We start from the raw sequence: 26,514 nt of genomic DNA on the forward strand, positions 1-26,514 counted from the left end.
TTCGCTCGGCCCTGGATCCTTGGGTATTAGAAATAGCAGCCAAAGGGTACAAATTGGAGTTTCAAGACGTGCCCCCTCACCGATTTCTCAAATCGGCCTTGCCAGCTTCTCTTCCAGGAAGGGAGGTAGTATGCGCTGCAATACTAAAGCTGTGTCAAAATCAAGTAATTGTTACGGTACCCCCATCATAACAGGTGGAGGGCTTTTATTTGAGCCTATTTGTGGTCCCGAAACCGGATGGCACAGTCAGACCGATTTTGAACCTAAAAACCCTCAATTTCTATCTGAAAAAATTCAAATTCAAGATGGAATCTCTCCGAGCAGTGATCTCCAGTCTGGAGGAGGGGGATTTTATGGTGTCGGTCGACATAAAAGATGCCTACTTACACATCCCCATATATCCTCCACATCAGGCATACCTGAGGTTTGCTGTTCAGGACTGTCATTACCAATTTCAGACGTTGCCGTTTGGCCTGTCCACGGCTCCGAGGATTTTCACCAAGGTTATGGCGGAAATGATGGTTCTCCTGCGCAAGCGGGGAATCACAATTATCCCGTACTTGGACGATCTCCTAATAAAGGCGAGGTCCAAGGAGCAATTACTGAAAAACGTTACGCTCTCCCTGACAATTCTGCAGCAACATGGTTGGCTCCTAAACTTGCCAAAATCACAGTTGGTTTCGACGACATGACTGTCGTTCTTGGGTATGATTCTGGATACAGAATTGCAGAGAGTTTTTCTTACAGTGGAAAAGGCTCTGGAAATACAGAACTGTTATGTACACCAGTGCCTGCAGGAAAGTACTGGTGTCAGAACTGTTATGTACAACAAATAGACTCACAGACAGACTGGGGAATATGACATAACGTACACAGAAGGTGATAGGGTAACAAAATACACACAAAGTGAACAGAGAAGCCCAGAGGCTAAGGAACTGGGTATCTCCCTTGTATTAGAAATGCTCAGATGGGAAAAGCAAGATGTTGTGTTTTAATACATAGAGAACCCGAAATGCTGTTGCTAAGGGCAACAGCAAAACCCTAAAGGGTTACCAACGGGTGTGGCAGTAAACTCCTTGGTCAGAGATGGAATGATAGACACAAGGAGAGTCTCCACAATCCTAATTCTCACTTGCAGTGCACAGGTTCAGTTTACTGCCACTAAACTGACCCCTGACACCTAGCACAGTGAGACAGGATTAGACAGGCAAGTCTTAGAATACAGCCGCAAACTTGCTAAGTTCACAGAGTAGTAACAGAACCCCAGCAAGCTAAACGACTGACTCCAGTCTTACTGCTAGGTCTGGATTGGCAGAGTGTAATACCAAATCCCCAGGCCTATTTGCAGTAAGCAACAAACAAATACAAAGCTACACAGTACTGGCTAACTTTCAGGAACTGACTAACCAACAAAGATTCAGCAGCATCTGCTTAACCTGGAAAGAGGCCTTATAAAGCAGGTGCTGTCCACGCCCCACTCAGACCTCACAGACTGTGAGTACAAAAACCAGCACCGGATCCCCTGCCGTGCACAGAGCCTATAACCACTGCACAGCAAAAGACCCGAACCGGAGTATCAGCTGCGCTCAGGTTACTCCGCTAGTACTTGTCTCCCGGTTGCCATGACGACGTGGCAGCACAGGGCAGGAGACCCTAACAGTACCCCCCCTCTGACGAGGGGTCAAAGAACCCCTACCACCGGGTTTATCAGGGAACTGCGAGAAGAAAGAGCGTATCAGTCTGGGGGCATGAAGATCACAACTGCGCACCCACGACCGCTCCTCCGGGCCATACCCCTTCCAGTGCACCAAAAATGACAGCCGACCCCGAACCACTTTGGAGTCAAGAATCCTTTCAACAACAAACTCCCTCTGGCCACGTATCAGAAGAGGGGAAGGTCTTCCACTGGAAGAAGGATTCCTAATCGCCCGTTTTAAAAGGGAACAATGAAATGTTTTATTGATACCCAAAGAACGGGGCAGATCTAACTGAAATGCCACCGGATTGATAACCCTGGTGATCTTATAAGGGCCGATGAACCGGGGGCCTAACTTATGAGATGGCTGTCTCAACTTCAAATTCTTGGTAGACAACCAGACGAAGTCTCCTAATTTGAAGCTGCAGGGTCTTTTCCGCTTATCAAAAACCCTTTTGGTCACTAATGACACAGACACAAGGGCTTTCTTCACTTTCCGCCAAATAACTCTAAGGACCGAAACCACAGAGGAACCACCAGGCGTGGAGTCCAGGGGGTCAAAAGAATTGGCCTTAGGATGATGCCCATACACACAAAGGAAGGGAGAGATCCCTGTAGCAGAGTGAGCCGCGTTGTTATAGGCAAACTCCGCCATGGACAGATGAGCAACCCAGTCAGTCTGACACTTGGAGACATAACACCTGAGGAACTGCTCCAAGGACTGGTTCACCCTTTCAGTCTGCCCATTAGACTGCGGATGGTAGCCTGACGACAAGCTGACAGAAATCTGGAGATCGGAACAAAATGCCCTCCAGAATTTGGCTACAAACTGGGATCCGCGGTCAGAGACCACATCAAGTGGCAACCCGTGGAGACGCACAACATGCAGCATAAATAATTCAGACAGGCGTCTGGCCGATGGCAGCCCAACCAGTGGAACGAAGTGCGCCATCTTCGAAAACCTGTCAACGACAACCCAGATGGCTGTCATCCCCGAGGATTTGGGCAAGTCCACCACAAAATCCATTGAAATGTGGGTCCATGGCTTAGATGGGATAGAGAGTGGATGTAATGGGCCAACAGGAACCCCTCTAGGAGTCTTATTTCGGGCACAGATGTCACATGCCCGAACCCACTGATCCACATCCTTAGCCACCGAGGGCCACCACACCGCCCTAGATAGCAACTCCCGAGTTCTGGCAATACCCGGGTGACCTGCCGACTTCTTGGCATGGAATTCCAGGAACACTCGCTGTCTTAACCTAGGAGGCACAAACAAAAGACCTACCGGAAGGTCTGGAGGAGCCTGCTCCTGTGCTCTAAGGACTAATGATAAGAGGTCCTGGGTAATGCCCACTTTAATACATGATGGGGAAACAATGGGCAACGGCTCCTCGGTGGTCTCCTGGATTGGAGCAAAACTCCGCGAGAGCGCATCAGCCTTGATGTTTTTTGACCCAGGGCGATATGTTATCAAAAAATGAAAGCGAGCAAAAAACAAAGCCCATCGTGCCTGCCTGGCATTGAGACGCTTCACTGACTCTAAATATGCCAGATTCTTATGGTCAGTGAGAATTGAGACCACAAACTTAGCCCCCTCAAGCCAGTGTCTCCACTCCTCGAGTGCATCCTTAATAGCCAACAATTCCCGGTTACCCACGTCATAATTCATCTCGGCAGGCGAAAATTTACGGGAAAAGTAAGCACAGGGATGAAGGCGATTATCAGACACTCCCATCTGAGAAAGCACTGCCCCAATACCCATCTCAGAGGCATCCACCTCCACCACAAAAGGACGCTCTGGATCTGGGTGTCGCAGCACCTTGGCCGAAACAAATGCCCTTTTGAGACGGGCAAAAGCCGCTTTAGCCTCACAAGACCAGTGAGCAACATCCGCCCCTTTCTTAGTGAGTGCCACCAAGGGCGCCACTATAGACGAAAATCCAGCGATAAATCGTCTATAAAAATTCGCAAAGCCCAGGAAACGCTGAAGCGCCTTCAAACTAGTGGGTTGCACCCAATCCAGGACTGCCTGTACCTTGGAACCCTCCATTTGGAAACCTTCTGGGGAGATAATATATCCTAGAAATGCGATTTGCTGAACTTCAAATTCGCACTTCTCCAGCTTCGCCCCAAGCCGGTGGTCTCTGAGTTTCTGGAGGACTAAGCGTACATGCTTCCGATGTTCCTCCAGGGAATGGGAGAAGATTAGGATGTCATCTAAGTATACAACTAAGAATCTATCCAAATATTCCCTGAGCACATCATTCATGAAATCCTGGAAGACTGCCGGGGCATTACAGAGCCCAAAAGGCATCACCAAATATTCATAATGCCCTGAGTGGGTATTAAAGGCAGTCTTCCATTCATCCCCCTCTCTTATTCGGATTAGATTGTACGCACCGCGTAGGTCAATCTTAGAAAAAATGGTGGCAGTACGAAGCTGGTCAAACAAGACCGAAATGAGAGGCAGTGGGTATGAGTTTTTAATCGTGATACGGTTCAATTCCCTGAAGTCGATGCAGGGTCGCAACGAACCGTCCTTTTTACCCACGAAGAAGAACCCCGACCCAACTGGAGACTTTGAAGGTCTGATAAATCCCTTAGCCAAGTTCTCCTGAATGTACTCTGCCATAGCCTGAGTCTCAGGACGTGACAGGGAGTACAACCTGCTTTTGGGAAGCTTAGCATTTGGCAACAAATCAATGGCACAGTCATAGGGGCGATGGGGAGGTAGCACCTCTGCAACTTTTTTGGAGAACACGTCCGCAAAATCTGCATAACACCCTGGCAATCCTGTCAAACTTAGCTGCGAGAGCCTGACTGGAAGGCTCAAGCAACTCCTGAAACAATCAGTACCCCAACTAAGAATCTCCCCAGAGACCCAGTCAAATTGAGGATTGTGGGCCCTTAACCATGGTAACCCCAACACCAATGGGGCAAAAGTACAGACAGTCACATAAAAGGACAATTTTTCAGAGTGTGTGGCTCCAATAAACAAAGAAATCTGGCTAGTGCAAGAGGTAATTTTACCTTGGGATAATGGTTCCCCGTTTAACCCACAAATCTCAATTTCCGATGCCAAGGGTACTAAGGGAACAGAGTGTTTCAGGGCGAATTGGCGGTCCATAAAAACCCCGTCGGCCCCACTGTCCACAAAGGCCTCAGTCTTGACAGTTTGACCGAGGATCTTCAAGGTCACCGGAATTATAAAAGTCTTCTTGGGAAATTCTGACTTCTGGCCTGACAGGATATTTCCCATCACCCTCAGGCCCTGAAGTTTTCCGGCTTTTCTGGGCATGATACTACCACATGACCTTTATTCCCACAGTACAAACACAACCCCTGCTGTCTCCTCCGCGTCTTCTCACGCGAGGAGAGGCGGGTAGCCCCAATCTGCATAGGCTCCTCGGAAAATCTCTCAGAGTCTGAGGTTCCCTTGGGAAGGAAGGAAATCTCAGTCTCCCTTTCAAGCCTACGCTCTCTCAGCCGTCTATCCACCCGGATGGATAACTGCATGAGCTGATCCAAGCTATCAGGCAAGGGATATTGTACCAGTTGGTCCTTTATCTGGTTAGAAAGACCTCTTCGGTACTGGTGTCTCAGGGCTGGGTCATTCCACTGGGTATCATGGGCCAACCTCCGAAACTCCGTACAGTAAACCTCAACTGGCCTTCGCCCTTGCTTAAGGATCGAAATCTGAGCCTCGGCTGAGGCCGTCTTGTCAGGGTCATCATACAACATGCCCAGTGCCGTAAAAAAAGCATCAACACTTTTAAGCGACGGACAGTCAGGCTGCAACCCATATGCCCAGACCTGTGGGTCTCCTTGTAGCAAGGAAATCACTATGCCCACCTGCTGAATCTCCGACCCAGAAGACTGAGGCCTAAGCCGGAAGTATAGCTTGCAGCTCTCCTTGAACAAAAGAACTGCGAGCGATCTCCAGAAAAACGATCCGGGAGATTTACTTTCGGCTCCTTAACCCCTGCAGGTGCTGCTGCTGCGGGAGCTCCGCCAGCAGCCTGGGAGGTGTGCATTTTAATGGACAGATCATTAAATTGTCGAGTCAGGACTTGCACCTGATCGACCACCTGTTGCAGCGTATTTTGAGGGGTATGCTCCATATTCCCACAAAATTTCAACAGGAGTATTGGGCTGCTGAATATGTTATGTACACCAGTGCCTGCAGGAAAGTACTGGTGTCAGAACTGTTATGTACACCAGTGCCTGCAGGAAAGTACTGGTGTCAGAACTGTTATGCACAACAAATGGACTCACAGACAGACTGGGGAATATGACATAACGTACACAGAAGGTGATAGGGTAACAAAATACACACAAAGTGAACAGAGAAGCCCAGAGGCTAAGGAACTGGGTATCTCCCTTGTATTAGAAATGCTCAGATGGGAAAAGCAAGATGTTGTGTTTTAATACATAGAGAACCCGAAATGCTGTTGCTAAGGGCAACAGCAAAACCCTAAAGGGTTACCAACGGGTGTGGCAGTAAACTCCGTGGTCAGAGATGGAATGATAGACACAAGGAGAGTCTCCACAATCCTAATTCTCACTTGCAGTGCACAGGTTCAGTTTACTGCCACTAAACTGACCCCTGACACCTAGCACAGTGAGACAGGATTAGACAGGCAAGTCTTAGAATACAGCCGCAAACTTGCTAAGTTCACAGAGTAGTAACAGAACCCCAGCAAGCTAAACGACTGACTCCAGTCTTACTGCTAGGTCTGGATTGGCAGAGTGTAATACCAAATCCCCAGGCCTATTTGCAGTAAGCAACAAACAAATACAAAGCTACACAGTACTGGCTAACTTTCAGGAACTGACTAACCAACAAAGATTCAGCAGCATCTGCTTAACCTGGAAAGAGGCCTTATAAAGCAGGTGCTGTCCACGCCCCACTCAGACCTCACCGACTGTGAGTACAAAAACCAGCACCGGATCCCCTGCCGTGCACAGAGCCTATAACCACTGCACAGCAAAAGACCCGAACCGGAGTATCAGCTGCGCTCAGGTTACTCCGCTAGTACTTGTCTCCCGGTTGCCATGACGACGTGGCAGCACAGGGCAGGAGACCCTAACAAGAACATGGTAAAACAGATTCTGAAACCGGCAAGAGTTTCGATTCTTCAATGCTCTTGGTTGCTGGGGAAGATGGTGGCGGCCTACGATGCCATTCAGTTTGGCAGGTTCCATGCCAGAGTGTTTCAGTGGGACCTGTTGGACAAGTGGTCTGGCTCTCACCTGTACATGCACCGGAAAATAATCCTATCTTCCAGGACCAGAGTCTCTCTCCTGTGGTGGCTGCACAGTTCTCACCTCCTAGAGGGGCGCAGGTTCGGGATTCAGGATTGGATCCTGGTGACCACAGATGCAAGTCTCCGAGGCTGGGGAGCAGTCACACAGGGGAAAAATTTCCAGGGAAAATGGTCAAGCCAGGAAGCTTGTCTGCACATAAACATTCTGGAATTAAGGGCCATTTACAGCGGCCTTCGGCAAGCGGAACATCTTCTTCACGGTCTGCCCGTCTTGATTCAGTCGGACAACGTAACAGCAGTAGCGTACGTAAACCGTCAGGGCGGAACAAAGAGCAGAGCGGCGATGGCGGAGGCCACAAAAGTTCTTCGCTGGGCGGAGAAACATGCAAGCGCTCTGTCAGCAGTCTTCATTCCAGGAGTGGACAACTGGGAAGCAGACTTCCTCAGCAGACATGATCTCCATCCAGGAGAGTGGGGTCTTCATCAAGAGGTCTTTGCAGAAGTGACAAGTCGTTGGGGAATTCCTCACATAGACATGGTGGCATCTCGTCTCAACAAGAAACTTCAGAGATATTGTTCCAGGTCGAGGGACGACCCTCAAACAATAGCGGTGGATGCCCTGGTGACACCGTGGGTGTTTCAGTCGGTCTATGTGTTTCCTCCACTTCCACTCATTCCAAAGGTGATAAAGATCATAAGAAGAACAAGGGTTCAGGCGATACTCATTGTTCAGACTGGCCAAGGAGGGCCTGGTATCCAGATCTTCAAGAATTGCTCATAGAAGATCCCTGGCCTCTTCCTCTATGGGAGGATCTATTACAGCAAGGACCGTGCGTGTATCAGGACTTACCGCGGCTGCGTTTGACGGCATGGTGGTTGTACGCCAGATCCTAGCCCGAAAGGGTATTCCCAGTGAAGTCATTCCCACACTACTTTAGGCTAGAAAAGAAGAAACGGCGGAGCATTACCACCGTATTTGGAGAAAATATGTGTCTTGGTGTGAATCCAAGAAGGCTCCTACGGAGGAATTTCAGCTGGGACGTTTGCTCCATTTTCTACAAGCAGGTGTGGATGCGGGCCTAAAGTTAGGCTCCATTAAAGTACACATTTTGGCCTTATCAATCTTTTTTCAGAAAGAATTGGCCTCTCTTCCAGAAGTTCAGACCTTCGTGAAAGGTGTGCTACACCCAACCTCCCTTTGTGCCCCCAGTGGCACCATGGGATCTTAATGTGGTGTTGCAGTTCCTGCAATCTCATTGGTTCGAACCTTTGCGTAAGGTTGAGTTGAAATTCTTTACTTGGAAAGTAGTTATGTTGTTGGCCTTGGCATCCGCAAGGCGGGTATCTGAATTGGCGGCTTTGTCTCACAAAAGCCCCTATTTAATCTTCCATGCTGATAGAGCGGAGTTGAGAACTCGTCAACAATTTCTGCCAAAAGTGGTTTCATCGTTTCACGTAAACCAGCCTATTGTGGTGCCAGTGGCTACTGACGCCTTGGCGGAATCGAAGTCTCTCGATGTGGTCAGAGCTTTGAAAATCTATGTCGCCAGAACGGCTCAAATTAGGAAAACAGAGGCTCTGTTTGTCCTGTGGGCTCCCAACAAGATTGGGACTCCTGCTTCCAAGCAGACTATTGCACGCTGGATCTGTAATATGATTCAGCAAGCTCATTCTATGGCGGGATTGCCGTTACCGAAATCAGTGAAGGCCCATTCTACCAGAAAGGTGGGCTCATCCTGGGCGGCTGCCCGAGGGGTCTCGGCATTACAGCTTTGCCGAGCTGCTACTTGGTCAGGATCAAACACCTTTGCGAAGTTTTACACGTTTGATACCCTGGCTAAGGAGGACCTCTTGTTTGGTCAATCAGTGCTGCAGAGTCATCCGCACTCTCCCGCCGTTCTAGAGCTTTGGTATAAACCCCATGGTTCTTGAAGCATCCACAGCATCCTCTAGGACGTATGAGAAAATAGGATTTTAATACCTACCGGTAAATCCTTTTCTCTTAGTCCGTAGAGGATGCTGGGCGCCCGTCAATAGTCTGCTTTGAAGCAGGACATCCAATCTTGTTGGGATCGTATAGCACAAAAACTTCAGGCTTCCTGTGACGAGCAGTCCTCGCCACATAAATTTTCAAAGTCCTGACAACGTCCAAGGATCTTGCAAAAGCTGAAGTGTCAGTAGCCACTGGCACCACAACAGGTTGGTTGATATGAAAAGCTGATACCACCTTTGGAAGAAATTGGTGACGAGTTCTGAGTTAAGCTCTATCCTCATGGAATATCAAGTAAGGACTCGTATAAGACAACGCTCCCAATTCTGACTCCCGCTTTGCGGATGTCAGGGCCAACAGTGTGACCACCTTCCACATGAGAAACTTTAGGTCCACTTTCCCTAAAGGTTCACACCAGTCCGACTGTAGGAACTGCAACACAATATTTAGATCCCATGGTGCCACTGGAGGCACAAAAGGAGGTTGGGTGTGCAGAACCCCTTTCAGCAAAGTCTGAACCTCCGGGAGGACCGCCAATTGTCTCTGGAAGAAAATGGACAAGGACGAAATCTGAACCTCGATCGAGCCTAGGCGTAGGCCCACATCCACACCTGTCTGTAGAAACAGGAGCAAACGCCCTAGTTCAAAATCCAACGTAGGAAATTTCTTGGATTCACACCAAGACACGTATTTCCTCCAAATGCGATGGTAATGTTTCGACATTACCCCCTTCCTAGCCTGGATGAGTGTTGGAATGACCTTAGAAGGAATGCCCTTTCGGGCTAAGATCTGTCGTTCAACCTCCATGTTGTCAAATGTAGCCGCGGTAAGTCTTGATAAGCAAACGGCCCCTGCTGAAGCAGGTCTTCTCTGAGTGGAAGAGGCCGAAGATCTTCTAGGAGCAAGTCCAGAAGATCTGGGTACCAAGCCCTCCTTGGCTACTCTGGAGCAATGAGAATTGCTTGAACTTTTGTTCTTTTAATCAACTTGAGAATCCTTGGGATTAGCGGAAGTGGAGGGAATACATACACCGATTGGAACACCCACGGAGTTATCAGTGCGTCCACTGCCACTGCTTGTGGGTCTCTCGACTTGGAACAATATCTCAGAAGTTTCTTATTGAGACGAGATGCCATCATGTCTACCTGAGGAACTCCCCAAAGACTTGTTATCTCTGCGAATATCTCCTGTTGGAGGCCCCATTCTCCTGGATGGAGATCGTGTCTGCTGAGGAAATCTGCTTCCCAGTTGTACACTCCTGGAATGAAGACTGCTGACAGAGCCCTTGCATGTCTTTCCGCCCAGAGGAGTATCCTTGTCACCTCCACCATTGCAGCTCTGCTTTACGTTCCGCCTTGGTCGTTTATGTAAGACACAGTCGTCACGTTGTCCGACTGGACTAGAATGGCTTGATCTGTTAGTAGATGAGCTCCTTGCAGAAGTCTGTTGTAAACTGCTCTCAGTTCCAGGATGTTTATGTGAAGAACTTCTAGACTTGACCATCTTCCTTGCAAGTTTTCCTCTTGAGTGACTGCTCCCCAACCTCTTAGACTTGCATCCGTGGTCAGGAGGATCCAGTTCTGTATCCCGAACTTGCGTCCTTCGAGCAGGTGAGAAGTCTGCAGCCAGCAGAGGAGTGAGATCCTGGCTTTTGGCGACAGGCGTGTCTGCTGTTGTAGGTGAAGATGTGATCCGGACCATTTGTCCAGGAGATCCAGTTGGAAGGACTTGGCATGGAAACGTCCAAACTGTAGTGCTCCATAAGCAGATACCATCTTTCCCAGCAAACTAATGCATTGATGGACCGATACGCGGTCTGGCTTCAAGATCTCTCAAACCATTGATTGAATCACCAATGCTTTCTCCAACGGGAGAAATACTCTCTGTACTGTTGTGTCGAGAATCATTCCTAAGAATGCTAATCTCTGTGTTGGTTCCAACTGAGACTTTGGATGACTGAGAATCCAACCGTGGTCCTGGAGTATCTGCACTGTCAGTGTGATACTCTGTAGCAACTTTTCCCTGGGAATTGACTTGCTTAATAGATCGTCCAGATATAGGATAATGTTCACTACTTGCTTGCGCAGGAGATCCATCATCTCTGCCATTACCTTTGTGAATATCCACGGTGCTATTGACAGCCCAAATGGTAGCATCTGGAACTGATAGTGACATTCCAGGACAGCAAATCTTAAGTAGGATTGATGAGGTAGCCAAATGGGGACATGCAGGTACGCGTCCTTGATGTCCAGAGACACCAGGAATTCCCCTTCCTCCAGGCTGGAGATCACTGCCCTTTGGGATTCCATCTTGAACTTGAATTCCTTTAAGAATCGGTTCAATGCCTTGAGATTTAAAATTGGTCTTACTGAGCCATCCGGATTTGGTACTACAAACAGATTGGAGGAAAACCCTCTGCCTTGTTGTGGTTGTGGGACGGGAACAATTACCCTGTCTCGGACCAACTTCTGAATGGCCTCCAGAGTCAGAGTAGAGAAACTGGTAAGGTTGACATGAAAAATCGGCAAGGTGGAAGTTGCTGGAATTCCAGTCTGTACCCCTGGGACACAAGTTGTATTACCCAGGGTTCTAAGCCTGATAGGGCCCACGTCTGACTGAAATTCTGTAAGCGTGCTCCCACCTGTAGGGGAGCCCCAGCATCATGCTGAGGTTTTTGAGGAAGCAGAAGTGGATTTCTGTTCCTGGGAACCTGCTGCTGCTGCTGCTGCGGTCAGTCTCTTGGATTTTCCATGTCCCCCACTGAAGTAGGGGTGGCTACCCCTACCCCTTTTGGCTTTTGCAGCCCGAAAGGAATGCATCAGAGGGGTGCTGTATGGTTTCCGTGGTGGAGCTTTGGATCAGTAGCGGATCTTGCCACGGGCAAGCAGGACTTTTGCCCGGGGCGCCGCCTTCCGGAGGGCGCTGGCGCCGTCCGGAGGGCGCCCCACCATGGCAAGATCCGCCACTGCTGTGCCCTCCGCTGCCCGCTGTGTCCCCCGGCTCTGCGGCTGTGGTCCCCTGTGAAGGGAACTAGACGCGTAGCGTCTAGTTTTCCTTCGCGGAGAGGACCTTTGCTGAGCGGTGCGCGATGACGTCATCGCGCACCGCTCAGCATTTAAGCGGCACTTCTACTGTACAGGGGGCGTAACTGGCCACGCCCCCTGTATTAAGCCACGCCCCCATTCCCTGCCCGGGGTGCCGAGGGCCCTCGAACCGGCCCTGCTTTGGATATCTAGGTGTCCAGTGCCTCTCCGATATAGGAAAGAGTCTCAATATTCTTTGATTCTGTGTCCGAAGTCCACTGGCGAATCCAGGGACCTCTGTGTGCTGAGATAGACATAGCCGACATTCTTGCTGCTATAAGTCCTATGTCTTTCATGGCCTCTACCATGAAACCTGCATAATCTTTAATGTGACCAAGGAGTAAAACCACATCATCCCTATCCATAGTATCTAGTCCTTCTGATAAATTCTCAGACCATTTTACAATGGCACTAGATACCCATGCACATGCTATAGCTGGCCTAAGAATAGTACCCGAGGCCATGTAAAGGGATTTGAGTGGTTTAAATTTTGCGGTCGGCTGGTTCTTTAAGTGATGCTGTACTGGGTACAGGTAAAGTAATCCTTTTTGATAGTCAGGACACCGAAGCGTCGACCATAGGCGGGGTTTCCCATTTTTTCCTATCCTCTGTATGGAATGTATAAGCTACCAGAATTCTCTTTGGAATTTGGAATTTTTTCTCTGGATTCAACCAGGATTTTTTAAATAGAGTGTTAAGTAACTTCAGGTTTTTTATGCAATTTAAAATAAGCTTTCTTTTCCTGTACTGGGGTAGTGTAAGTTACCTCTAACACCTCTCTTATGGCTTGAATCATGTGTCTTATACTTTTAGCCAGGGCAGCGTCAGCTATCCTGATGTCATCTAAGCCCTCCCCCATATCGGCGTCAGTATCTGTGTCGACTTGCATAATTTCAGCAAGTGAACGCTTTTTTGCTGGTTTGGTAGAAGTAGAGGGTGCTGCAAACAAAGCACTCTCTACAAACTGTCTCCAAACCTGTGTTCTTTCTCAGTATGAGACATTTTGTGGGAAATCTGAGATATCATTCCCTTTATTCCCTTAAGCCATATAGGTTCATCCCCTGAGGGAAGAGCTGCCACACTGCAATCCTGAGTCCCTAAAATGGCGTCCATTAAGGATTCCACCTCTGCTGCACCCGATTCTTGAGACATGATAATGTGCAAAATGACACTCACACAAAACACAGGGACAGTATTTCTACCAAAATCGGAACAACAGAGTTCAGAGCCAGCCCCCACGTGCCCTTTGAAGTTTAATATATGCAATTATATATGCCACCTCAGCGCACTATTAACCTATAAGGTTCTTCTACTATGTACTCCCCCCTTCTATAACACCCTGGTACTGCAGGAGTGAAGAGGAGGTCAGCGTCCTGTTCCTAGGATCTGCAGGTAGAAAATGGCGCTAGTGAGTGCTGGGTCATAGTGAGGAAGAAGCCCCGCCCCCGTAATGGCGCGGCTCTCTCACGCCATTTTTTTAGATTATACTGGCCTGAGGGATTTATGCTGGACAGCGGGATCTAGCCCCTGCACAGCTTTTTTTGCCCAGTGTAGGGAAATGCCGGCTCAGAGCGCTCCTTTGCGCTTTGCACCCTTAAGTGTCAATGTGAGCCCGCCGGAGCGCAGCTTGTCACTGCTACGTTCCGTCCCTTATGCCGCCCTAAAGAAAATGCCAGCGTCCCGTTCTGATGGTCCGCTGGCAGTATACTCACCACTCAGCAACTCTTCATCATGATAGGAGGTGGCGGCCGTGCTGCGGGAATGAGCATTTGCTATCTGGAGCTATGTGATCAGTACCCTCAGGAGCTAATGGTGTCCTGTCAGCGGAGCCAAGAGCCATTTGAACTATGCAGGAAGTTGGATCTTGCTCCCCTCCTAACTCCCTCGAAGCAGGGAGGCTGTTGCCAGCAGCCTCCCTGTGTTGCATTAAAACCTTAGAATGATCATTTAGTGAAACCTTGTGGGAGCTCCACTAGCTACGTCCGGCTCTCTCTGGCACAAATTCTAAACTGAGGTCTGTGGGAGGGGCATAGAGGGAGGAGCCAACCCACACTATTAAACTTTTAAAGTGCCGAAGGCTCCAGTGGACCCGTCTATACCCCAAGGTACTTATGTGGACCCCAGCATCCTCTAGGACGTAAGAGAAATATGTTTATGTTAAAAATGATTGTTACTGCCTACTTAAAAATGTTCCTCTCTCCTTAGGCAGAACACAACGGACCGGAAGTGGCCAAACTGCTCCACAGCAGCCACCGCCTCCCACATCACAACAACAAAGCTCTCCCCCTCTCAACCTCCATCCCCCATGAAATCACATCCCCCTCTCAACCTCCATCCCCCCATGAAATCCCTTCCCCCTTTCAATCTGAACCTCCATTCCCCATTCAAGACCCTTCCCCCATACAACCTCCATTCCCCATTCAAAACCCTTCTCCCATCCAACCTCCGTCCCCATTTCAAGACCCTTCCCCCATCCAACCTCCATCCCCCCTTTCAAGACCCTTCCCCATCCAACCTCCATCGCCCTTTCAAGACCCTTCCCCATCCAACCTCCATCCCCCCTTTCAAGACCCTTCCCCCATCCAACCTCCATCCCCCTTTCAAGACCCTTCCCCATCCAACCTCCATCCCCCTTTCAAGACCCTTCCCCCATCCCCCTTTCAAGACCCTTCCCCATCCAACCTCCATCCCCCTTTCAAGACCCTTCCCCCATCCAACCTCCATCCCCCATTCAAAACCCTTCCCCCATCCAACCTCCATCCCCTATTCAAAACCCTTCCCCCATCCAACCTCCGTCCCCATTTCAAGACCCTTTCTCCATCCAACCTCCATCCCCCTTTCAATACCCTTTCCCATCCAACCTCCGTTCCCCCTTTCAAGACCCTTCCCCCATCCAACCTCCATTCCCCCTTTCAAGACCCTTCCCCCATCCAACCTCCACCCCTCTTTCAAGACCCTTCCCCCATCCAGCCACAACCATCATTTGAAGCGGAGGATGAGTCGGCAGCTGAAGAAGAAAGTAAGCACAATAATGGTTATGTAGTATCGGGATTGAAAAATGGTCAATCGCAGGATTCCCGGGATTGGCTTTCTTCTTGTGTGTCCGCCCGCCCCGCCTCTCCCCAGACATAAATCAACTCTCACCAAACTGCAGGAGCGGGAGGATGGGAAACTTCATTCAGACGCGGTGACTGCCGGGAGGAGGCGGCGGGTGACGGCCGCCTTACCATCGGGCTCAGCGGCGGCTGACTGCGCAGCGTGACCTCAGAGTCAGAAGTCACACTGCGCAGGGGGAGCCGGTGTCCCTACTTACTACAGACACCGAAGTTGGAGATCACAACCTCGCTATCCGGCTGGTGTTATTACGCATGCCGGCCTACGTCCTGGCCGATGTTACTTCTTTATTGGCTTTATTTTATTTGTTTTTATTAATTATTATTATTGTTGTTTGAAAAAAAAAATATTTTTGAAATAAAAGGAAACCTGTAAATGTACCTATTGCGTGCAGTGTTTTTGTTACACATAATCATATATAGTTTTATCTGTTTCTTTTCTATGTCATCTGTCCTGTTTTCTATGTGTGTCTATTTTTGTCTTGTCACCATGTCATTTGTGTGCCTTTGTGCAATTGTTCGCTAACCAGCGATCGCTACACACATGTACGACAGGCTACCTGATTGCGGCATGGCACTGCTATGCGAACGCATCGTTACTATGCAATGCAGAATAGGGACCACCACTTTTGTACACTGTGTCACTTTTTGTGAAACCACGGGAAATAGGTGTGCTATTGTGTATGGACGCAGATGTGCGATGCATTCCCACCGTGCGGCCGATGTACATGCGAACGCATACAGCAGCGATCAGGTCTGAATCGGGCCCATAGTACACCTCTATATACACACACACACACACACACACACACACACACACACACACACACAATATAACCCTACACACACATCTCTATGGAACTTTGGGCCTAAGTCAGCATGGTTCACAAACGCAAAATCTTTCTCTAATGGGCAAAACCATGTGTACTGCAGGTGGGGCAAATGTAACATATGCAGTGCAGGTGGGGCAGATGTAACATGTGCAGAGAGATTAGATTTGGGTGTGGTGAGTATTTACCCTGCACAGAAACAATATAACCCACCCAAATCTAACTCTCTCTGCACATGTTACATCTGCCCCACCTTTTGCTTTTGCGATCCAAGCTGAATTAGGCCCCTTAATCCTGAATAACAACAGTGCTCAGTATTTTTTTTTTATTGTACACATTACATAATAATTAATAATAATAATATTTGTAAGTAAAGACATAGGCAATAGCGTACTACCTAATATAAACACGTTGGTGTTGACTATCCATATGAATAAGAGAAATGGGTCAAATTGACTCCTTAATTCATTTGTTTTTATCATGGCGCCACAAGATGGCTTCCTGATAGCAGCAATTCAATTGTTTATTTGTTGGCACTCAGCAGCCACGGAGGACACATTTTTCCTCACAGCCTCCTGAGGAGCGAGAAAGAATATGTGCAAACTCGGCACTTTGGGCAACCAAACTCCCGGAGCAGTTTAGATGGGTTTAGCCACTGTACACGGCTAGACCCTGTCTGTTTGGGCGCAACACGCGTGATATGCACGTGCGCCCAAACACCTCAATAGTAACAATTGTTATGGTGTCTAAACATGTTTACATGGGAAAATAGGATTTTAATACCTACCGGTAAATCCTTTTCTCCTAGTCCGTAGAGGATGCTGGGGACTCCAAAAGGACCATGGGGTATAGACGGGATCCGCAGGAGATATGGGCACACTATAAGACTTTGAATGGGTGTGAACTGGCTCCTCCCTCTATGCCCCTCCTCCAGACCTCAGTTATAGGAACTGTGCCCAGGAGAGACGGACATTTCGAGGAAAGGATTTTTGTTAACTAAGGGCGAGAAAACTACCAGCCCACACCACAAACATACCGTACAACTGGAACAACAGGAAACCAGATAACAGTATGAACCAACAACAGCAACAAGCTGAATATACTGATACACAAACCTCATGTAACCGAAAATAACCAGTATCAATACAACTGCCAGGAACAGTCCGCACTGGGATGGGCGCCCAGCATCCTCTACGGACTAGGAGAAAAGGATTTACCGGTAGGTATTAAAATCCTATTTTCTCTTACGTCCTAGAGGATGCTGGGGACTCCAAAAGGACCATGGGGTCTATACCAAAGCTCCAGATCGGGCGGGAGAGTGCGGACGACTCTGCAGCACCTATTGAGCAAACATGAGGTCCTCATCAGCCAGGGTATCAAACTTGTATAACTTAGCAAAAGCGCCTGAACCCGACCACGTAGCCGCTCGGCAAAAGCTGAAGCTCCGAGGCCCCTTGGGGCAGCCACCCAAGATGGGCCCACCTTCCTGGTAGAATGGGCCTTTACTGACTTCGGCAACTGCAATCCAGCCGTAGAATGAGCGTGCTGAATCGTATTACAAATCCAGTGTGCAATAGTCTGCTTGGAAGCAGGATTTCCAATCCTGTTGGAAGCGTACAGGACAAACAGAGCCTCCGTTTTCCTAACCAGAGCCGTTCTGGCGACATAAATTTTCAAAGCTCTCACGACATTGTTGATTTATGTGAAACAACGAAACCACCTTCGGCAGAAATTTTTGACGAGTCCTCAATTCCGCTCTATCCATATGGAAAATCAAATATGGGCTCTTGTGAGACAAAGCCGCCAATTCCGACACCCGTCTGGCGGACGCCAAGGCCAAAAGCATGACCACTATCCAAGTGAGAAATTTCAACTCCACCTTTCGCAAAGGTTCAAACCAGTGAGACATAAGAAATTGCAACACCATGTCAAGATCCCACGGTGCAACGGGTGGCACAAACGGCGGATGGATATGCAGCACTCCCCCCACGAAAGTCTGAACCTCAGGAAGGGCGGCCAATTCCTTTTGAAAGAAAATAGACAAAGCCGAAATCTGCACTTTGATGGAACCCAATTTCAGGCCTGCATCCACGCCTGCCTGCAAAAAATGAAGGAAACGACACAGCTGAAACTCCTCCGCCGGAGCTTTCTTGGCTTCACACCACGACACATATTTTCTCCAAATACGGTGATAATGCTTCGCCGTGACCTCCTTTCTAGCCTTAAGGAGAGTGGGGATGACTCCACGCCGTCAAACGCAGCCGCGGTAAGTCCTGAAATACGCATGGCCCCTGCAGTAACAAGTCCTCTCTGAGAGGAAGCGGCCAAGGATCTTCTATGAGCAATTCCTGAAGATCCGGATACCATGCCCTCCGTGGCCAATCCGGAACGACGAGTACTGCCGGAACCCTTGTTCGTCTTATGATCCTCAACACCTTTGGAATGAGAGGAAGTGGAGGGAACACATATACCGACTGAAACACCCACGGAGTTACCAGGGCGTCCACTGCACTGGCTTGGGGGTCCCTTGACCTGGAACAATACCTCGGAAGCTTCTTGTTGAGTCGAGACGCCATCATGTCTATTTGAGGAACTCCCCAACGCCTTGTCACTTCTGCAAATACCTCTTGATGAAAAGCCCACTCTCCTGGATGGAGATCGTGTCTGCTGAGGAAGTCTGCTTCCTAGTTGTCCACGCCCGGGAGGAAGACTGCTGACAGAGCGCTCACGTGCTTTTCCGACCAGCGGAGAACCCTTGTGGCCTCCGCCATCGTCGCTCTGCTCTTTGTTTCTGCCCTGGCGGTTTACGTACGCTACCGCAGTTACGTTGTCCGACTGAATTAGAATAGGTAGACCTCGAAGAAGGTGTTCCGCTTGCAGAAGGCCGTTGTAAATGGCTCTTAACTCCAGAACGTTTATGTGGAGACAAGTTTCCTGGCTTGACCATTTTCCCTGGAAACTTCTTCCTTGTGTGACTGCACCCCAGCCTCGGAGCCTTGCATCCGTGGTCAGCAGGACCCAATCCTGGATTCCGAACCTGCGTCCCTCTAGAAGGTGAGAACTTTGCAGCCACCATAGTAGAGAAATTCTGGTCCTGGAAGATAGACTTATTTTCCGGTGCATGTGCAGGTGAGACCCGGACCATTTGTTCAGCAGGACCCACTGAAACACCCGGGCATGGAACCTGCCAAACAAAATGGCTTCGTACGCCGCAACCATCTTCTCTAGCACTCGAGTGCATTGATGAATCGACACTCTTGCCGGTTTCAGAAACTCCTTGACCATGCAATGGATTTCCAGAGCTTTTTCCGCCGGAAGAAACACTCTCTGTAGTTCCGTGTCTAGGATCATGCCCAAGAAGGGCAGCCGAGTTGTCAGAAACAACTGAGACTTTGGCAAATTTAGAATCCAACCATGATGTCGCAGAATGGTCAGGGAGAGTTCCACATTACTTAGCAACCGCTCCTTTGATCTCGCCTTTATCAGGAGATTGTCCAAGTACGTGATAATTGTGACACCCTGCTTGCGTAGGAGTGCCATCATTTCCGCCATCACTTTGGTGAAGACCCTCGGGGCCGTGGAAAGCCCAAACAGCAACATCTGAAATAGGTAATTACAATCCTGCACTGCAAATCTCAGGAAGGCCTGATGTGGAGGATATATCGGGACGTGTAAGTAGGCATCTTTTATGTCGACTGACGCCATAAAATCCCCCCCTTCTAGGCTGGAGATCGCAGCTCGAAGAGGTTCCATCTTGAACTTGAAAGTTTTCAAGTACAGATTGAGGGATTTTAGGTTCAGGATCGGTCTGACCGAGCCTTCCGGATTTGGCATGACAAAGAGGCTAGAATAGAACCCTTCCCCCCGTTGGGATGGGGGAACCGGTACAATGACCCTCTGTTGACACAGCTTTTGTATCGCCGCATTTACTACTTCCCTATCTGGGATAGAAACTGGCTAGGCTGATTTGAAAATTCGGCGGGGGGGAAGTCTCCTGAAACGCCAGTCTGTACCCTTGGGACACTATGTCTAAGGCCCAAGGATCTAGGCCTGATTGAAACCAGACCTGACTGAAGATTCGGAGACGGGCCCCCACCGGCACGTCCACATTGGGAGATGACTCCCACTTTTCCCTGTCGTCAGAGGGGAAAGGATATGCCATAAAAATTCTCTTGGGAATCTGCCACCTTTTGTCAGGCGACTCCCAAGCCTTTTCACAAAGAGCGTTCAGTTCATGAGAGGGGGGAAACTTCACCTCAGGCTTTTTCCCTTTAAATAAACAAACCCTTGTATCTGGAACAGGAGGTTCCTCAGAAATATGTCAAACATCTTTAATAGCCATAATCATGTACTGAATACTCTTTACCAATTTTGGATGTAAACTGGTCTCAATAAAGTCGACACTAGAATCAGAGTCCGTGTCAGTATCCGTATCTGCCATCTGGGTAAAGGAACGTTTCTGTGACCCTGAGGGGGCCTGTACCTGAGATGAGGCATCCTCCATGGATTTTCTACACGTTTGTGTCTGAGAATCAGATTTATCCAGCCTCTTAGACAATAACGCCACATTTGCATTCAATGTACTCAACATATTCACCCAATCAGCAGTCGGCTGTGCCGACAGAGTCACTCCCAAATCCTTCTATTTGCCCCCAGTAACTTCCTCCGGGGAGAAGCACTCAGACATGTCGACACATTGTACCGACACACACACACTCACACTGGCAATAGGGGACAGACCCACAGGGAAGCCTGTTAGAGAGAACACAGAGGGAGTATACCAGCTTACACCCCAGCGCCCATATACTACTAAAAAAATAATATATGATCACTGCGCTGTTTTAATACATATATATATAGCACCAATTGACTGCCACCCCCCCCCCCCCCCAGTTTTGCTCCCTGTACTTGTAAAGGAGAGTTGGATGTCTGGGCCAGCGTCTCTGCATGCTCTGTGAAGAGAGAAAATGGCGCTGGTAAGCTGTGCGGCTAAGCCACGCCCCCACCCGGCGCGCTGTAGTCCCGCTCAAATTTAAATTTTTATACTGGCGGGGGTCTCATATATAGTGTCCAGGCACCTCTAATATGCAGTTTTGCCAGTGAAAACTCCAGTAACCTGCTGCCCAGGGCGCTCCCCCCTGCGCCCTGTGAGAAAAAGCCTAACATAAAGTGTGTGTCCAGTCTCTCCTGGGCACAGAATCTAACTGAGGTCTGGAGGAGGAGCATAGAGGGAGGAGCCAGTTCACACCCATTCAAAGTCTTATAGTGTGCCCATGTCTCCTGCGGATCCCATCTATACCCCATGGTCCTTTTGGAGTCCCCAGCATCCTCTAGGACGTTAGAGAAAAACAGATGCCCAGAACAATTGAATTCCCCCCATCTTTTTATCCCTGTACAGTAGAGTATTACACATCTGCATAATGTAATCACTACACCGCCATACAGTAATCATACTGTCTAACAGTAATCACCACCCGCCATACAGTAATCACCACACCACCATACTGTAATCACAACGCCACACAGTAATCACTACACCGCCATACAGTAATCACCTCACCGCCATACAGTAATCACACTGCCATACAGTAATCCCCACACCATCATACAGTAATCGTCACACCGCCATACAGTAATCCCCACACCGCCATACAGTAATCACTACAATGCCATACAGTAATCACATCACCGTCATACAGTAATCACTGCAATGCCATACAGTAATCACATCACCACCATACAGTAATCACTACAACAGCGGAGCCAGATTGATTCATGAGGAATAGTATAAAATAAGAAGTTTTTACTGCAATCCACCAAATTTGTTTATTTTATAAATTTTATGATGTCATTGTGATATTTTATTGAATTATTCAAATAAATTAGAACAATAGATAGAGTAGCCTGTGACAGGAGACATACTATGCTTACTAATGTTTATTTTTTGGATAAAATATTCTCACACACACACAGTGTACCACCTGAGTAACTCCACTTACTCAGGGCATGGAAATGGCTTCTCACCTGTGTTACTTCTCTGATGTGTAACAAGATATGATTTCCTTGTAAAATATTTCCCACACTCAGGACATGGAAATGGCTTCTCACCTGTGTGACTTTTCTCATGTCTAGCAAGATCTGATTTCTGTGTAAAACATTTCCCACACTCATAGCATGGATACGGTTTATCACCTGTATGATATCTCTGATGTCTAACAAAAGATGATTTTTCTCTAAAACATTTCCCACACTCATAGCATGGATACGGTTTATCGCCTGTATGATATCTCTGATGTCTAACAACAGATGATTTATCTGTAAAACATTTCCCACACTCAGGACATGGAAATGCTTTCTCGCCTGTGTGTCTTCTCTGATGTCTAACAAGATTTGATTGCATAGTAAAACATTTCCCACACTCAGAGCATGGAAATGGCCTCTCACCTGTGTGACTTCTCTGATGTGTAACAAGACCTGATTTGTCTGTAAAACATTTCCCACACTCAGAGCATGGAAATAGCTTCTCACCTGTATGACTTCTCTGATGTCTAACAAGAGCTGATTTGACTATAAAACATTTCTCACACTCAGAACATGGAAATGGTTTCTCTCCTGTGTGTTTTCTCTGATGTGTAACAAGAGCTGACTTATTTCTAAAATATTCCCCACAGTCAGAACATGGAAATGGCTTCTCACCTGTGTGAGTTCTCTGATGTATAACAAGATCGGATTTCCATATAAAACATTTCCCACACTCTGTACATGGAAATGGCTTCTCACCGGTGTGATTTCTTTGATGAGTAACAAGATGTGACTTCCGTGTAAAACATTTCCCACACTCAGAACATGGAAATGGCCTCTCACCTGGCTGATGGGTAATAACCTGTGTGTCCTGTGTAAAACATTTGGCATCTACTGTAGAGGGTAACTCTGTATCTACTGTAAGAGCTGTAACAGATGCACCAATATCAGAGTTATCAGGAGAAGATTCCCCAGGATCAGAGGGACCAGGTGACATATCTGCACGGTGATGTGCTGTCTGTGTAACTGGGGTAAGAGGGATTTCTTCTGGTGATTCTTGGGTGACATAATTTTCTTCTATTTCACCATCTGGCAACAGAATCAGATGATCCTCTGAGACATTCCGGCTGCCACATCCACCTGTGGGAATAAATTCAGATCAAAACCAAATAAACATCGGCAGAGAGATGAACATACCTAGGAACAGGAAAAGCACAAGCAAAACTCTAACAGCTATGTGTGCCAATGCTAGGACCATGTGAGTAGCCCTAGGGTCATACAGAATAGGCGCAGGAACTGAGACGCTGACGCCATGTTTTCTTGTGATGACTCTGACCAGGCTGGGACCGGAGATGACTGTGACTGGGCTGGGACCGGAGAGAACTGTGACTGGGCTGGGACTGGACAGGACTGGGCCTGGGACTGGAGATGACTGGGCCGGGACTGGAGATGACTGGGCCGGGACTGGAGATGACTGTGACTGGGCCGGGACTGGAGATGACTGTGACTGTACTAGGACTGGAAATGACTGGGACTGGGCTGAAACCGGTGAGGCTTCTGACTGTGATGGGAGAGGAGATGACTGTGACTGGGCTGAGACCTGTGATGCCTCTGACTGGGATGGGACTGGAGATGACAGTGACTGGGCTGGGACTGGAGATGACTGTGACTGGGCCGGGACTGGAGATGACTGTGACTGTGCTAGGACTGGAGATGACTGGGACTGGAGATGACTGGGACTGGGCTGAAACTGGTGAGGCTTCTGACTGTGATGGGAGAGGAGATGACTGTGACTGGGCTGAGACCTGTGATGCCTCTGACTGGGATGGGACTGGAGATGACTGTGACTGGGCTGGGACTGGAGTTGACTGTGACTGGGCTGGGACTGGAGATGACTGTGACTTGGATGGGATTGGAGATGAATGGGCTGGGACTGGAGATGACTGTGACTGGAGATGACTGTGACTGGGCCGGGACTGGAGATGACTGTGACTGGGCCGGGACTGGAGATGGCTGTGACAGGGCTGGGACTGGAGATGACTGTGACTGGGACTGGAGATGACTGTGACCGGGCTGGGACTGGAGATGACTGTGACTGGGCTGGGACTGGAGATGACTGTGACCGGGCTGGGACTGGAGATGACTGTGACCGGGCTGGGACTGGAGATGACTGTGACTGGGCTGGGACTAGAGATGACTGTGACTGGGCTGGGACTGGAGATGACTGTGACCGGGCTGGGACTGGAGATGACTGTGACCGGGCTGGGACTGGAGATGACTGTGACCGGGAAGGGACTGGAGATGACTGTGACTGGACAACACAGAGCAGGAAAGATAATGTCCAGGTGGATGAGCTTTGGATAATTAGCAGGAACTTGCACATGTAGCAGGTGGATAACCTGCAGGATGTGAGAACAGGAGCACACTAATGTATCTGTAATCAGTGACGTGCAGGTGGTGCAGCTCTAAGCTGAGACACAGGTAATAGCAGAAACTAGGAACACGGACACTTGGCTGAGTAGATGTACAAGATTCTCAGGGATAATCTGTAGCTTGGAAAGTGTAGCAGCCCTGACACTTGCACACAGTAAAGTCCAGCAATACCGAGACACTGATATATCACTAGGAATTGTAGACTTGCTCCTAAATAGGAGCCAAGTTTTCAGCAATGTGACTTATTGCTCTGGCAGTGAGTAAATGGACAGGAAAGGTTTATATAGGAGCTGCAGGTTACAGATTGGCTGCCAGAGCCAGCTGAGGCATGCAGCATTCTGACTGGAGGACATGCGGTCAGCTGACAAGATCCATCATGTGTGCGGCCGATATGAACAATCTCATTCACTACTGAATGAAAAATTGTTCATATCACTCAGTGTGTAGGCACCAACGATGAACGATGCGCAGCTCCGCGGTCGTTCAACGTTGGTTCTGGGTCGTTTATGCCTGCAAGCCAATATGGGTAATATCTCCTACATATTAGCCCAGATCTGTGACTTTGTGCCTCATTTGCTAACCCTGGGTGGAGTCACAACACTGGGTGGAGTTAGTCAAAGGAGTCACAGATCTGGGCAAATCTATAGGAGACTAGGAGCAGAAGCAGATGGTATGGGCATGGCACAGGCAGGGGTGCATACCTCCCAACTTTCTTCAGGCAGACAGGGGTGCATACCTCCCAGCTTTCTTCAGGCAGAAGGAGGGACACACATGTGGTGAAAAGGGGCATGACCAACAAAAAGGAGGCGTGGCTTCACGGGAGGGCCCCCGTTTTCGTCAGTGAGGGGGCATGCCCAGCGCTCTGCGAGCTGCTGGCATGCCCCCAGGGGCGGATTATGAGTCCGGGGGGCCCAGGGCACTTGAGACAGGGGCCCTATCTCATTGCTGTGCCTGCTGTGGGTTTGGGGGCGTGGCCTAATCGCGGCCCGTGTGGCCACGCCCCCTTATGCAAATTCCAGGATTTTTTAATTTTATTTTTTTAATGGAATTTTGACCCCTCAGCTAGGGGTAAATCCAGAGGGGGTGGTCGCTCCCCCCTACACACCCACACAGGCAGAAGAAAGCAGGGAGACTGCTGCCTCCCTGCAACACCACAGACCTGCCAACACGCAGCAGCGTGTGCTGACTGTAGCACAATGCTGCCGCAGTTGCTGGCAGGACGGCGGAGCTTCAGAGCTGGGACAGAGCTACTCCAGCCAGGGGGGCCCCCTAAAACTGTGGGGCCTGCGGTACGTACCACCTTTCCACTGCTCTGCTGCCGGAACCCCCCCTTAATCCGTACCCCCTGATGCCCCCTCTCCTCCTGTCTCCACTAAATAGAGAACAGCAAGTACAGGAGCTTCCCAACTGCCCCCCCTCCCCACCGCGGGACACTGCGGCCCATGGGTGGGACAGCGGGACAGACCCAAAAAAATTTGACTGTCTCGCGAAAATCGGGACAGTTGGGAGGTATGGGGGTGTGTGAGGGGGTATGCCGTACAGACAGACAGCCACCGGCTCACTGTGTGCTTGACCCCCCCCACATCAGCATACTCAGCAGGGTCTCTCTGGCGCGGAGGAGCGTCACTTTCTGCCACACTCCACGCTCTTTAGCTGCAGTTTTGTGGGGCACCTGCCGCTGTGCAGGTTCCGTACTGCCTCTGTTATCTCCAGCCCCGGCAACCCCACCGCTAGCTGCAGCGCTGCCGCCCGCAGTGAGGTGCGCCCAGCTCCTTCACACACTTTAGCCGGCGGGTAGCGCTGCAGAAGTCCGCGCTGCTTGCAGGCTCCGACCCCCTCCTCCCTCCAGCCGCAGCGTCTCCTGGGGGCTAACCAGTCACTCCGAGTCTCCCCTTACCACAGTGCCCGGCAGCCGCGCGAGGTCCGCGATGTGTGACTGAGGAGGGGGGGGGAGGGATGCGGATGGGCAGAGGAAGCAGGACTCCAGCCTGAGAGAGTCAGCCATGCAAAGTCTCCACCAGCAGCAGATCCCAATAGGTTGGAGTGGAACAGCAGCAGCCAGCAGCAGTGACTCCGGT

The 26,514-nt window shown here is 49.4% G+C and overlaps 1 protein-coding gene across 1 annotated transcript in view; it reads right to left on the reverse strand.

The window, feature by feature from the left end:
- LOC135054495 (zinc finger protein 271-like) overlaps positions 1-26,514 on the reverse strand; it is a 114,023-nt gene that overhangs the window by 46,403 nt on the left and 41,106 nt on the right. The window contains exon 6 of the mRNA XM_063957611.1: positions 22,091-23,143. Coding sequence (XP_063813681.1) covers positions 22,091-23,143 — 1,053 coding nt within the window. The remainder of the gene's footprint in view (positions 1-22,090; positions 23,144-26,514) is intronic.

The sequence above is a fragment of the Pseudophryne corroboree genome, chromosome 3 (assembly GCF_028390025.1).
Source record: "Pseudophryne corroboree isolate aPseCor3 chromosome 3, aPseCor3.hap2, whole genome shotgun sequence".
NCBI lineage: Eukaryota > Metazoa > Chordata > Amphibia > Anura > Myobatrachidae > Pseudophryne > Pseudophryne corroboree.